The sequence below is a fragment of the Scyliorhinus torazame genome, chromosome 16 (assembly GCF_047496885.1).
Source record: "Scyliorhinus torazame isolate Kashiwa2021f chromosome 16, sScyTor2.1, whole genome shotgun sequence".
Classification (NCBI taxonomy): Eukaryota; Metazoa; Chordata; class Chondrichthyes; order Carcharhiniformes; family Scyliorhinidae; genus Scyliorhinus; species Scyliorhinus torazame.
Window position 1 is genome coordinate 97,467,882 of NC_092722.1, and position 15,419 is coordinate 97,483,300.

General features: G+C 48.7%; 1 protein-coding gene across 2 annotated transcripts in view; it reads left to right on the plus strand.

The window, feature by feature from the left end:
- tspan15 (tetraspanin 15) overlaps nucleotides 1–15,419 on the plus strand; it is a 240,636-nt gene that overhangs the window by 147,502 nt on the left and 77,715 nt on the right. For both annotated transcript variants that reach the window (XM_072478768.1, XM_072478769.1), the window contains one exon: nucleotides 15,115–15,162. In XM_072478768.1, coding sequence (XP_072334869.1) covers nucleotides 15,115–15,162 — 48 coding nt within the window. The remainder of the gene's footprint in view (nucleotides 1–15,114; nucleotides 15,163–15,419) is intronic.

Consider the following 15,419-nt stretch of genomic DNA (forward strand, 5'->3'; position numbering starts at 1 on the left):
AGTGTCGAGGTCGAGTCGGAGTCTGGGGAAGAGACAGTGTCGAGGTCGAGTCGCAGTCTGGGGAAGTGACAGTGTCGAGGTCGAATCTTGGTCTGGGGAAGTGACAGTGTCGAGGTCGAGTCGGTGTCTGGGGAAGAGACAGTGTCGAGGTTGAGTCGTGGTCCGGGGAAGAGACAGTGTCGAGGTCGAATCTTGGTCTGGGGAAGTGACAGTGTCGAGGTCGCGTCGGGGTCTGGGGAAGAGACAGTGTCAAGGTTGAGTCAGGGTCTGGGGAAGAGACAGTGTCGAGGTCCAGTCGGGGTCCGGGGAAGAGACAATGTCGAGGTTGAGATGGGGCCGGGGAAGAGACCGCGTCGAGATCGAGTCGGGGTCTGGAGAAGAGACAGTGTCGAGGTCGAATCTTGGTCTGGGGAAGTGACAGTGTCGAGTTCGCGTCGGGGTCTGGGGAAGAGACAGTGTCAAGGTTGAGTCAGGGTCTGGGGAAGCGACAGTGTCGAGGTCCAGTCGGGGTCCAGGGAAGAGACAATGTCGAGGTACAGTCGGGGTCCGGGGAAGAGACGGTGTCGAGGTCGAGTCGGGGTCCAGTGAAGAAACAGTGTTGAGGTTGAGTCGGGGTCCGGGGAAGTGACAGTGTTGAGGTCGAGTCGGGGTCTTGGGAAGAAACAGTGTCGAGGTCCGGTCGGGGTCCGGGGAAGAGACGGTGTCGAGGTCGAGTCGGGGTCTTGGGAAGAAACAGTGTTGAGGTCCTATCGGGGTCCGGGGAAGAGACAGTGTCGAGGTTGAGTCAGGGTCCGAGGAAGAGACAGTGTCGAGGTCGAGTCGGAGTCTGGGGAAGAACCAGTGTCGAGGTCGAGTCGGAGTCTGGGGAAGAACCAGTGTCGAGGTTGAGTCGGGGTCCGGGGAAGGGACAATGTCAAGGTCCAGTCGGGGTCCGGGGAAGAGACAATGTCAAGGTCCAGTCGGGATCTGGGGAAGAAACAGTTTTGAGGTTGAGTCAAGGTCCGGGGAAGAGACGGTTTCGAGGTCGAGTCGGAGTCTGGGGAAGAACCAGTGTCGAGGTCGAGTCGGGGTCCGGTGAAGAAACAGTGTCGAGGTCAAGGCGGGGTCTGGGGAAGAGACAGTGTCGAGGTCGAATCTTGGTCTGGGGAAGAGACAGTGTCGAGTCGGAGTCTGGGTCTGGGGAAGAGACAGAGTCGAGGTTGAGTCGTGGTCCGGGGAAGAGACAGTGTCGAGGTCCAGTCGGGGTCCGGGGAAGAGACAATGTCGAGGTCGCGTCGGGGTCTGGGGAAGAGACAGTGTCGAGGTCCAGTCGGGGTCCGGGGAAGAGACAATGTCGAGGTACAGTCGGGGTCCGGGGAAGAGACGGTGTTGAGGTCGAGTCGGGGTCCAGTGAAGAAACAGTGTTGAGGTTGAGTCGGGGTCCGGGGAAGTGACAGTGTTGAGGTCGAGTCGGGGTCTTGGGAAGAAACAGTGTCGGGGTCCGGGGAAGAGACAGTGTCGAGGTTGAGTCAGGGTCCGGGGAAGAGACGGTGTCGAGGTTGAGGCGGGGTCCGAGGAAGAGACAATGTTGAGGTCGAGTCGGGGTCTGGGGAAGAAACAGTGTCGAGGTCGAGTCAGGGTCTGGGGAAGAGACAGTGTCGAGGGCGAGTCGGAGTCTGGGGAAGAACCAGTGTCGAGGTCGAGTCGGAGTCTGGGGAAGAGACAATGTCGAGGTCAAGGCGGGGTCCGGGGAAGGGACAATGTCAAGGTCCAGTCGGGGTCCGGGGAAGGGACAATGTCAAGGTCCAGTCGGGATCTGGGGAAGAAACAGTTTTGAGGTTGAGTCAAGGTCCGGGGAAGAGACGGTTTCGAGGTCGAGTCGGAGTCTGGGGAAGAACCAGTGTCGAGGTCGAGTCGGGGTCCGGTGAAGAACCAGTGTCGAGGTTGAGTCGGGGTCCGGGGAAGAGACAGTGTCGAGGTCGAGTCGGAGTCTGGGGAAGAGACAGGGTCGAGTCGGAGTCTGGGGAAGAGACAGAGTCGAGGTTGAGTCGGGGTCGGGGAAGAGACAGTGTCGAGGTCGAGTCGGAGTCTGGGGAAGAGACAGTGTCGAGGTCGAGTCGGAGTCTGGGGAAGAGACAGTGTCAAGGTCGAGTCGCAGTCTGGGGAAGTGACAGTGTCGAGGTCGAATCTTGGTCTGGGGAAGTGACAGTGTCGAGGTCGAGTCGGTGTCTGGGGAAGAGACAGTGTCGAGGTTGAGTCGTGGTCCGGGGAAGAGACAGTGTCGAGGTCGAATCTTGGTCTGGGGAAGTGACAGTGTCGAGGTCGCGTCGGGGTCTGGGGAAGAGACAGTGTCAAGGTTGAGTCAGGGTCTGGGGAAGAGACAGTGTCGAGGTCCAGTCGGGGTCCGGGGAAGAGACAATGTCGAGGTCCGGTCGGGGTCCGGGGAAGAGACAGTGTCGAGGTTGAGTCAGTGTGCGGGGAAGAGACGGTGTCGAGGTTGAGTCGGGGTCCGGGGAAGAGACAGTGTCGAGGTTGAGTCAGTGTGCGGGGAAGAGACGGTGTCGAGGTTGAGTCGGGGTCTGGGGAAGAAACAGTGTCGAGGTCGAGTCGGGGTCCGGGGAAGAGACAGTGTCGAGGTCCAGTCGGGGTCCGGGGAAGAGACAGTGTCGAGGTCGAGTTGGGGTCAAGTCAGGGTCTGGGGAAGAAACCGTGTCGAGGTTGAGTCAGGGCCCGGTGAAGAAACAGTGTCAAGGTCCAGTCCGGGTCCGGGGAAGAGACAATGTTGAGGTCGAGTCGGGGTCTGGGGAAGAAACAGTGTCGGGGTCCGGGGAAGGGACAATGTCAAGGTCCATTCGGGGTCTGGGGAAGAAACAGTTTTGAGGCTGAGTCGGGGTCCGGGGAAGAGACAATGTCGAGGTTGAGTCGGGGTCCGGGGAAGAGACGGTGTCGAGGCCCAGTCGGGGTCCCGTGAAGAAACAGTGTCGAGGTCCAGTCGGGGTCCGGGGAAGGGACAATGTTAAGGTCCAGTCAGGGTCTGGGGAAGAAACAGTTTTGAGGTTGAGTCAGGGTCCTGGGAAGAACCAGTGTCGAGGTGGAGTCGGGGTCCGGTGAAGAAACAGTGTCGAGGTCAAATTTTTTGTCTGGGGAAGTGACAGTGTCGAGGTTAAGTCGGGGTCCGGGGAAGAGACAGTGTCGAGGTCGATTTGGGGTCAAGTCAGGGTCTGGGGAAGAAACAGTGTCAAGGTCCAGTCGGTGTCCAGGGAACAGACAATGTTGAGGTCGAGTCGGGGTCTGGGGAAGAAACAGTTTTGAGGTTGAGTCAGGGTCCGGGGAAGAGACGGTTTCGAGGTCGAGTCGGAGTTTGGGGAAGAACCAGTGTCGAGGTGGAGTCGGGGTCCGGTGAAGAAACAGTGTCGAGGTCGAATCTTGGTCTGGGGAAGTGACAGTGTCGAGGTTAAGTCGGGGTCCGGGGAAGAGACCGTGTCGAGGTCGAGTCGGAGTCTGGGGAAGAGACAGTGTCGAGGTCGAGTTGGGGGTCAAGTCAGGGTCTGGGGAAGAAACAGTGTCGAGGTTGAGTCAGGGCCCGGTGAAGAAACTGTGTCAAGGTCCAGTCGGGGTCCGGGGAAGAGACAATGTTGAGGTCGAGTCGGGGTCTGGGGAAGAAACAGTGTCGGGGTCCGGGAAAGGGACAATGTCAAGGTCCAGTCGGGTTCTGGGGAAGAGACAATGTCGAGGTTGAGTCAGGGTCCGGGGAAGAGACGGTGTCGAGGTCGAATCTTGGTCTGGGGAAGTGACAGTGTCGAGGTCGAGTCGGGGTCTGGGGAAGAGACAGTATCGATCGAATCTTGGTTTGGGGAAGTGACAGTGTCGAGGTTGAGTCGAGGTCTGGGGAAGAGACAGGGTCGAGGTCGAATCTTAGTCTGGGGAAGTGACAGTGTCGAGGTCGAGTTGGAGTCTGGGGAAGAAACAGTGTTGAGGTCGAGTCGGGGTCTGGGGAAGAGACAGTGTCGAGGTCGAGTCGGAGTCTGGGGAAGAGACAGTGTCGAGGTTGAGTCGGGCTCCGGGGAAGAGACAGTGCCGAGGTCGAGTCGGAGTCTGGGGAAGAGACAGTGTCGAGGTTGAGTCGGGGTCTGGGGAAGAAACAGTGTTGAGGTTGAGTCGGGGTCTGGGGAAGAGACAGTGTCGAGGTCGAATCTTGGTCTGGGGAAGTGACAGTGTCGAGGTCGCGTCGGGGTCTGGGGAAGAAACAGTGTCAACGTTGAGTCGGGGTCTGGGGAAGAGACAGTGTCTAGGTCGAATCTTGGCCTGGGGAAGTGACAGTGTCGAGCTCGCGTCGGGGTCTGGGGAAGAGACAGTGTCAACGTTGAGTCAGGGTCTGGGGAAGAGACAGTGTCGAGGTCAAGTCGTAGTCTAGGGAAGAGACAGTGTCGAGGTCAAGTTGTAGTCTAGGGAAGAGACAGTGATGCGCTTCATGACCAACCTCTCGAAGCACTTCATTACGACTGAAGTCAGGGCCACCGGACGGTACTGATTGAGGCACGTTGCCTGTTCTTCTTTGGCACAGGTATGATGGTGGTGTTCTTGAAGCAGGTGGGGACCTCGGAGCGGAGTAGGGACAGATTAAAGATGTCCATGAACATATCTGGCAGCTGGTCAGCACAGGCTCTGAGTGCACGACCGGGAATATCATCCGGACCCGTCGCCTTCCGAGAGTTCACTTTCAAGAAGGCCGATCTGACTTTGGAAGTTGTGATGGTGGGTATGGGTGTGTTATGGGCTGCTGGGGCACTCAACAGTGGATCGTTGGTTTCCTGCTGGAACCGAGCATAGAATGCATTGAGTTTGTCTGGGAGGGGTTCGCTGCTGCCGGAGATACTGCTCGGCTTCGCTTTGTAGCCAGTTCGTTGTTTAGGCCTTGCTCCAACCGCCGAGTGTCTGACTCTAGCTTGGCCTGATATTCTCTCTTGGCATCTCAGACGGCTTTGCAGAGGTCGTACCTGGATTTCTTGTATAGGTCAGGATCGTCTGATTTGAATGCCTCAGACCTGTCTTTCAGTAGGGAGTCGATCTCACGATTGAGAAATGGTTTCCGGTTGGGGAATGTACATACTGCTTTCTTTGGCACACAGTCGTCCACACGTTTGCTAATGAAGTCTTTGACGGTGGTGGCATACTCATTTAAGTTGGTTGCTGAGTTAAATATGGACCAGTCCACTGTCTCTAAGCAGTCACGTAGGAGCTCTTCTGTTTTCTCAGACCAGCACTACACAAACTTCTTAGCTGGATTCTCCCGCTTGAGTTTCTGCTTGTATGCCGGGAGAAGGAGCACACTCTTATGGTCTTATTTTCCGAAGTGCGGTCGGGGCATGGAACGGTAGGCGTCCTTGATTTTTGAGTAGCAGTGGCCAAGAGTGTTGTCGCCCCTGCTGGGACAGGAGATGTGCTGGTGGAAGTTTGGTGGTGCACTCTTGAGGTTGGCCTTGTTCAAGTCCACGGCCACGATGAACAAGGTTTCATAGTTGTTTATAACTGTATACAGTTCGTCCAGCGCCTTTTTCACTTCTGCCTGGGGTGGGATCTAGACCGCTGTGATATTGGCTGAAGTGATATTGGGAAGAAACAGTGTCAAGGACGTGTTGTGGTCCAGGAAAGAGACGGTTTCGAGGTCGAGTCGGGGTCCCCCCTGCCCTCTGATTGGCGCGCCCCAAACCAGGGCGGCTGCGGACTTGGTCCACAGCCGCCATGCGAGTATCCCGACCAGCTGCACCACATTAGATCCACATCGTCAGGACTTCGGCCGGTCAGGGGCGGAGAGGGTCTCTGACAAAGGCCCCAGGTAGGTCTTAGGCGGCGTGGTGTACCCCCCAAGTACGGCGCTTTTCAGGCCCCACAGAATCGGGGAACCGGCGCCGGTCCCGATTCCTTGCTGGAAAATGCATTCTCCGCCCCGCACTGACTGTGATTTTGGTGTCGGGGTGCGGAGAATCCAACCCAGGGTCTCTTCATATGGCGTACCGTTGCTGATGGCTGAAGAGACCAATCCTTGAGAGGCAGATTTTGCCATAAGTGCCACATATGATTGACTAAATGTCATTGTGGGCCGTTGTTTTCAGTGTTAAATTCTATTGCCAAGCTGCGTGGCACTTCACACCAGTTCACAGGTGGTGTTTCGCTGACTCCCATGGCCAGTCGTATATATACCATGGCTACAAGAGCAGGTCAAGAGGATAGGAATTCTGCAATGAGTAGCTCACCTCTTGACTGACAAAAACGTGTCCATCACCTACAAAGCATAATGCATCATTGTAATAGAATGCCCGAAACATAGCCTCCTGGCAAATTTAGAAAGTCTGTTCTCTGAAGTAAACATGGGAAGCCCCTTTCCAGAAAATGGACAACCTAGCTATATTTCTTCAAGCATTCTGATTTCCAACCTGACAGCTGAATTTTTATAATAGCATTTTAAGACAAATCATATTAAGATTCTTCTGTGGTGAAGTAAGCGCAGATTTAAAATTGTGATGTTTTATGATGTTGGCATTATTAAAATGTGTATCATCTCATTTTCCATGAGCACTACCACAAGATAACCACAGGGTCTCTGTATATTTTTATTTAAAAATAGCTGTATGAAAGAAATGCTTTTAAATTACTTGGTAATATAAATAGACCTTACAATGAAGACTTTAATGTATTAATAGTGAAATGGAGCTTTTTATAATACATTTCTGTAAATGTTAATGGCAGAGTAAGTGATATTCTTTCCATAATTTCAATTATTCAGGATTAGAGACATAGAAATAGGAGCAGGAGTAGGCGATTAGGCCCTTTGAGCCTGATCCACCATTCAATATGATCATGGCTCATCCTCTATCTCAACACCATACTTCCGCACTCGCCCCATACACCTTGACATCTTCAGAGTCTAGAAATGTATTTCCTTTCTAAATATATTCAGTGACTTGGCCTCCACAATTCTCCTCCTTTTGTGATGGAGAATTCCACAGGTTCACCAGCCTCGGAGTGAAGAAATTTGTCCTCATCTTAGATTTTAGTCCTAAATGGCATAGCCTGTTTCTCTCTTCTCTACCTCCTCGCCCCTCCTCCGGACACCACAGCCAGAGGAAAAGACACCCCTGCATCCTGTCTGACTAGCCCTGATTACAAGCATCTCCATTTTCCTGTTTAATGCACCCCATACCTTACCACTATTGTTTGGAGGCCTATAGAAAACTCCCACTCATGTTTTCTGCCCCTTGTTGCTTCTTAGCTCCACCCAGACTGATTCTGCATCTAGATTTCCTGAGCCATATATCCTCTCTCACTATTGCACTGTTTCATCCTTGTCTAACAAAGCCACCTCACCTCCTTTTCCTTTTGCCAGTCCTTCCTAAATATCGAATACCCTTGGCTATTCAGTTCCCAGCCTTGGCCACCCTGCAGCCATGTCTCCGTAATCACAATTAAATTGTACCAGTGGATACCAATTTACACTGTTAATTTGTCTACCGTATTGCTATTGCTCCATGCATTCAGATAGTATCTTTAGACTTGTCGTTTTAATATTTTTACACATGGTTTTGTGTACTCTGGCCCTTGCTTCCTCTGTCTAATTTGTCTCTAATTTTCAGTCTTTCATTTGTGTTTCCCTCTCTTGTATCTCTCCACTCAGGTTCCCACCACCCTGCCACTGTAGTTTAAACCCTCCCTGTTAATTTGTTTCCCTTCAGTCCGGATGAAATAATCAATCGAACACCAAGTTTCTTTCGTACGTTTATTCTCGGCCGGAGCTACACCACTGTATCTCGGAGAGCTACAACAGCAAGCCGAAGTTATACATCCAACAGCAGTTTATGTACATTTTATGACACTGTTTTATTTCTGAGAACAGCCCCCTGGCATTGCATTCTGTCTGTGCTTTTAGTTCAGTTATAGTTATCTTTAAAGTTAGCAACCATTCCCAAGGCCGTTACTGCAATTTGTCTGGTGCAAAAGCAGAAGTGATTACAGCTTGCTACAAAAAGCCTGTCTTGACATTCCAGCACACAAAGCTCTATCTAACATTTTATTTTCCCATAAAGTTCTATTCCATCTTGAGCAAAACTCTCATTCCCCCAGTTATCATTTCATGATAACTTCTAATCCATAGCTACTCGTCTCAGTCTCTCCCATTCGATCTGTACTTCTATCATTTTCTTATGTTCCTCAGCACTTTCTTTCACATCCATGAACTCTTCAAGGCTCACTTCATGTTGCTGCATTAACTGTTGAGAACTTACTGCTGCACTGACACTTTTACACAAGCATTTCATTAGGAAGCTAAGCATAATTATTACAAGTATTACAACGACCAGGATTATTAATCCATGTACCAGGTAAGACCCCCATGATCCGGCAAACAACCAATCTAACCACCCATCTCTTGATATTTCATGCAGTTTCTTAACCTCTTTGCGGATATGATCCATGAGGTGGGTGATGTTCTCCGAACTATCGGGGATGTAGGTGCAACATTCCGAACCGATCACGGCACAAGTCCCACCTTTGTTTGCAAGGAGATAATCGAGGGCCATTTGGTTTTGTAGGGCTACGGTTCTTATTGCCACCATTTCATTATTTATCTCCGTCAATGCTTCAGTGGTGTCGTTTGCTACCTCCCCCAGGATTTTTGCTATCTTCCTTATTTCCTTCATTGCAAGAGCTACCCCGATAGGGGGAAGCAGGATCCCAAAGGATCGTTGCATTTCGGTTATTGCTCTCTTTTGTTGCTTCATCATTTGGTAATGGTCGCCTAAATTGACGAGGTGGTGTATAAAGGGGACTACATACCCCAGATAACAGGATCCCGTCCAATTCTCTGGCAGCCAGGGATATGCATTGTGTCCACAAATAAAGTACGTCCCATTGCACGAAGTGAGTTTGTCCACATCAAACCCTTCAGCCATCAGGGAGTACTTGAAGGTACCTGTTCCGTTAGCGTAGGGGACGTCCAGTGTACACCCATAAAACTGAGGGGATGTATATATGGGATAGACCTCGGATATGTTGGCCACCACAAATCTGTGCTCGCATTGACTAGCACCTACCTACCTATCCCTTCAACCACATTTCTTACTAAACATATTCCCAGTGGTCTTCCCATGATGGTGGTCACAGTAAGAAGTTTTACAACACCAGGTTAAAGTCCAACAGGTTTGTTTTGATGTCACTAGCTTTCGGAGTGCTGCTCCTTCCTCATGTGAATGAAGAGGTATGTCCCAGAAACATATATATAGACAGATTCAAAGATGCCAGACAATGCTTGGAATGCGAGCATTAGCAGGTGATAATCAATCGAACACCAAGTTTGTTTTTGTACGTTTATTCTCGGCCGGAGCTACACCACTGTCTCGGAGAGCTACAACAGCAAGCCGAAGTTAATACATCCAGCAGCAGTTTATATACATTTTATGACATTGTTTCATTTCTGAGAACAGCCCCCTGGCATTGCATTCTGTCTAGCAACCATTCCCAAGGCCGTTACTGCAATTTGTCTGGTGCAAAAGCAGAAGTGATTACAGCTTGCTACAAAAAGCCTGTCTTGACATTCCAGCACATAAAGCTCTATCTAACATTTTATTTTCCCATAAAGTTCTATTCCATCTTGTGCCAAACTCTCATCCCCACCTGCACTAGGAAATACCCCTGCAAGGATATTGGTCCCAGTTCTGCTGGGGTGCAGCCCATCCCAATTTTACAGGTGCCATCTTCCCCTGTATTGGTTCCAGTGCTTCAAATCAAAATCCCTCCCTGCTACACCTTGTCTCCAGCCACATATCCCTCTGGTCAGTTCTCCTATTCCTGCTCTCTCCAGCATGTGGCACTGGGAATAATCCTCAGATTACTACATATGAGGTCCTACTTTTTAATTTATTTCCTAGCTCCCTATCTTCATCTTTCAGGACCTCATCCCGCTTACGTCTGTTGTTTGGGACTATTGCAGCATGTGCCATGATGTTTAGGAATATTACAGTGTATCCTGGGGTTTGGGAAAATTGCAGTGTACTTTGATGTTTGGGATTAGTCATGATGTGGAGATGCTGGCATTGGACTGGGGTAGGCACAGTAAGAAGTCTTACAACACCGGGTTAAAGTCCAACAGGTTTGTTTCGAATCACTAGCTTTCGGAGCGCAGCCTTCACTGTTGAGACCTCTTACCTTGGGAATAGTAGTGTGCATCCTGGGGTTTGGGAATATTGCAGTGTGAATCCTGGGATTTGGGAATATTGAAGTGTGTATCTTGATGTTTGGGAATATTTAGTTTGGGAATGTCGCAGTGTGTGTCCTGGGGTTTGGGAATATCAGTGTGTAATAATAATAATATTTATTGCCACAAGTAGGCTTACTTTGCAATGAAGTTACTGTGAAAAACCCGTAGTCGCCACATTCCGCGCCTGTTCGGGTACACAGAGGGAGAATTCAGAATGTCCAAATTACCTAACAGCCCGTCTTTCGGGACTTGTGGGAGGAAACTGGAGCACCCGGAGGAAACCCACGCAGACACAGGGAGAATACAGACAGTGACCCAGCCGGGAATCGGTCCTGGGACCCTGCCGCTGTGAAGCCACAATGTTAACTACTGTCCTGGGGTTTGGGAATATCAGTGTGTGTCCTGTGGTTTGAGAATGTCAAGTGTGTGTCCTGGAGTTTGGGAATATCAGTGTGTCCTGGGTTCTGGGAACATTGAAGGTTTTGGAATCTTGATGTTTGGGAATATTGCAGTGCGTGTCCTGGGTTCTGGGAACATTGCAGTGTGTATATTGCAGTGTATCCTGATTGGTAATATTAATGTCTATTATGTGATTTGGAAATATTGTAGCGTGCAACCTGGGATTTGGACAAATTAGTGTTTAATAATAATAATCTTTATTGTCACAAGTAGGCTTACATTGCAATGAAGTTACTGTGAAAAGCCCCTAGTCGCCAAATTCCGGTGTCTGTCCGGGTACATGGAGAAATCAGAATGTCCATATTACTTAACAGCACGCCTTTCGGGACTCGTGGGAGCACCCAGAGGAAACTCGCGCAGACACGGGGAGAACGTACAGACTCCGCACAGACAGTGACCCAGCCCGGAATCGAACCTGGGACCCTGGCGCTGTGAAGCCACAGTGCTAACCACTGTGCTGCCCGTGTACATAATGGGGTTTGGGAATATTAGTATATTAATATTGACTATTAGTGTGTATAATTGGATTTGGGAATATTACAGTGTTTATCATGATTGGGAATATTACTGTGTATTATGTGGTTTGTGAATATTGCATGAGTAATCTGATGTGAATGATGCGGTTTGGGACTATTCGTGTATTATGGGGTGTGGGAATATTACTGTATATTATGGGGTTTGGGAATATTGCAGCGAGTAATCTGATTTGGGAATATTAGTGTATTTTGGGGCTTGGGGAATATTGTGTGCAACCTGGAGTTTGGGAATATTAGTGTGTATTATAGGGTTTGGGAATATTGGTGTCTATTATTGGATTTGGGAAGATAATGTGTATTTTGGGGTTTGGGAATATTGTAGTATGCAACCTGGTGTTTGGGAATATTAGTCATTATTAGGTTTGGGAATATGGCAGTGTGTATCCTGATGTTTGGGAATATTAGTGCGTATTATTAGGTTTGGGAATATTGCAGTGTATATCCCAATATTTGGGAGTATTGGTCTGTTTTATGGGGTTTGGGAACATTAGTGTGTACTTGGTTTGGGAATATTGTAGTGCGTGATGTTTGGGAATATTAGTGTGTATAATGTATTATGGAGGTTGGGAATATTGCAGTGTGTATGATGTTTGGGAATAATAGTGTGTATTATGGGGTTTGGCAACATGGCTGTTTGTGTCCTGATGTTTAGGAATATTAGTTTGTATTATGTGGTTGGGGATATTGCAGTGAGAATGATGTTTGTGAATATTAGTGTGTATTATTGTGTTATACGGGGTTTGGGAATATTGCAGTGTATGTCTTGATGTTTGGGAATACTACGGTATATGCTGTGATCTTTGGGAATATTGCATTGTGCCTGGTCTTTGGGAATATTACTGGTCTTTGGGAATATTGTGTCCCATGATGTTTGAGAGTATTGGTTGAGTTCAGTAGATTGAGAGTATGTGTGTGTTCTGCCCTTCAACCAAGTTTATTCATGTGCATTGTTCGTTCCCACTCTGCAATTTCCAATTCTCAAAGGCAGCCAAATATTAATGGTGCAGCGGCATCAGATAAGATGGCTGATGTATTCCAAAGATTAGAACAGGCTCACTGTGGGTCTGAGCTGAGTCTTCTCATCTTCAACAGGTGGGATTTTGGGGTCAGGCAGGAGGAAGAGGAGGCATTTCAGAGTCCCCTATCCTAGAAGGGACAGAGAAATCGCAAGACCCACACCACTGTTCCCTAGTGCCTATTATCAACTTTCCTATGACTTTCCCAGGAAGCAGCAATAAATGAGGTGGAACAGCACAAAAGTAATGAAGACTGCCGTAATTTACCATAGTGGCGGAGAAGGGGTGGTCCAGGAAATAGAATGAAAAGGGAAATCCCAGTTGAACTGATGAGTCCAAATTTTCCATCCTTCTGGATTTGATGGTACACCGTAGGGCAAGAGTTATAGCTGGGGGAAGGGCAATTGTGATGCCATTAGACGTGACTTGGGGGGGGGGGATAGGTTGGCGAAGTAGACTGCAAGTGTTGGGCACACTGGATAAGTGGAGCTTGTTCAAGGATCAGCTACTGCGTGATCTTGATAAGTACGTACCGGTCAGGCAGGGAGGAATGCTTAGAGCGAGGGAACCGTGGTTTACCAAAGAAGTGGAATCTCTTGTTAAGAGGAAGAAGGAGGCCTATGTGAAGATGAGGTGTGAAGTTTCAGTTGAGGCGATGGATAGTTACAAGGTAGCGAGGAAGGATCTAAAGAGAGAGCTAAGACGAGCAAGGAGGGGACATGAGAAGTATTTGGCAGGTAGGATCAAGGAAAACCCAAAAGCTTTCTATAGGTATGTCAGGAATAAAAGAATGACTAGGTTAAGAGTAGGACCAGTCAAGGACAGGGATGGGAAGTTGTGTGTGGAGTCTGAAGAGATAGGCGAGATACTAAATGAATATTTTTCGTCAGTATTCACTCAGGAAAAAGATAATGTTGTGGAGGAGAATGCTGAGACCCAGGCTATTAGAATAGATGGCATTGAGGTACGTAGGGAAGAGGTGTTGGCAATTCTGGACAGGCTGAAAATAGATAGGTCCCCGGGGCCTGATAGGATTTACCCTAGGATTCTCTGGGAGGCCAGGGAAGAGATTGCTGGACCTTTGGCTTTGATTTTTATGTCATCATTGGCTACAGGAATAGTGCCAGAGGACTGGAGGATAGCAAATGTGGTCCCGTTGTTCAAAAAGGGGAGCAGACACAACCCCGGCAACTAGACCGGTGAGCCTCACGTCTGTAGTGGGTAAAGTCTTGGAGGGGATTATAAGAGACAAGATTTATAATCATCTAGATAGGAATAATATGATCAGGGATAGTCAGCATGGCTTTGTAAAGGGTAGGTCATGCCTCACAAACCTTATCGAGTTCTTTGAGAAGGTAACTGAACAGGTAGACGAGGGTAGAGCAGTTGATGTGGTGTATATGGATTTCAGTAAAGCGTTTGATAAGGTTCCCCACGGTAGGCTACTGCAGAAAATACGGAGGCTGGGGATTGAGGGTGATTTAGAGATATGGATCAGAAATTGGCTAGCTGAAAGAAGACAGAGGGCGGCGGTTGATGGGAAATGTTCAGAATGGAGTTCAGTTACAAGTGGCGTACAACAAGGATCTGTTCTGGGGCCGTTGCTGTTTGTCATTTTTATCAATGACCTAGAGGAAGGCGCAGAAGGGTGGGTGAGTAAATTTGCAGATGACACTAAAGTCGGTGGTGTTGTCGACAGTGAGGAAGGATGTAGCAGGTTACAGAGGGACATAGATAAGCTGCAGAGCTGGGCTGAGAGGTGGCAAATGGAGTTTAATGTAGAGAAGTGTGAGGTGATTCACTTTGGAAGGAATAACAGGAATGCGGAATATTTGGCTAATGGTAAAATTCTTGGAAGTGTGGATGAGCAGAGGGATCTAGGTGTCCATGTACATAGATCCCTGAAAGTTGCCACCCAGGTTGATAGGGTTGTGAAGAAGGCCTATGGAGTGTTGGCCTTTATTGGTAGAGGGATTGAGTTCCGGAGTCATGAGGTCATGTTGCAGCTGTACAAAACTCTGGTACGGCCGCATTTGGAGTATTGCGTACAGTTCTGGTCACCGCATTATAGGAAGGACGTGGAGGCTTTGGAGCGGGTGCAGAGGAGATTTACCAGGATGTTGCCTGGTATGGAGGGAAAATCTTATGAGGAAAGGCTGATGGACTTGAGGTTGTTTTCGTTGGAGAGAAGAAGGTTAAGAGGAGACTTAATAGAGGCATACAAAATGATCAGGGGGTTAGATAGAGTGGACAGTGAGAGCCTTCTCCCGCGGATGGAAATGGCTGGCACGAGGGGACATAACTTTAAACTGAGGGGTAATAGATATAGGACAGAGGTCAGAGGTAGGTTCTTTACGCAAAGAGTGGAGAGGCCGTGGAATGCCCTACCGGCTACAGTAGTGAACTCGCCAACATTGAGGGCATTTAAAAGTTTATTGGTATAGCATATGGATGATAATGGCATAGTGTAGGTTAGATGGCTTTTGTTTCGGTGCAACATCGTGGGCCGAAGGGCCTGTACTGCGCTGTATCGTTCTATGTTATATGGTGAAGGAGACTTCTGGATGACATTCGAGGTGCAGAGATTGCCATCTGTACCTGGCTATGTGCTGAGTATTATCAGTGGAACAGCACTGAAATAGTGGCAAGCCTCTGAAATTGTACGGTTATCATTTGTGATGCTAGTTTTATCAGACATTAATGAGGACCAAAAGTCATTTTCTCTTCATCACTGCTCATGTTCTGTTGTGCTTCAGTTCTATATAAAGGTATGTTTAAATAAAGCTTAAGAAGAATTTCAAGACAAGCTTTGGCAACTGATAGAAACCGTTTGCTCTTCATCAAAGTTAATAAGTTGAGTTTCTTCTCATTTCAGACAGATGTTGCCAATACGATGTGTGGATATAAAACTCTTAATCAAGATGTAAGTATTTTTAACATGTTGTATTTTATTTTCCCCTCTGTTACAGGTAGTTCATCCTTTTCCCTACATCTTCTAAGAATGTTGTTTCTGGCTACCCCTCAAACCAGCCACTTGTCACACGTGATACTCAGTTGGGTCCACCTAACCCCAAAAATCACTTGGCTCCAGACCTCTTTATAGCCTGAAGAAAAGAGCGGAATTTCAGAGTTTTTCTGAAATGATTCCCCTTAAGGTCAAGTCAGCAACTGACCAAAAGT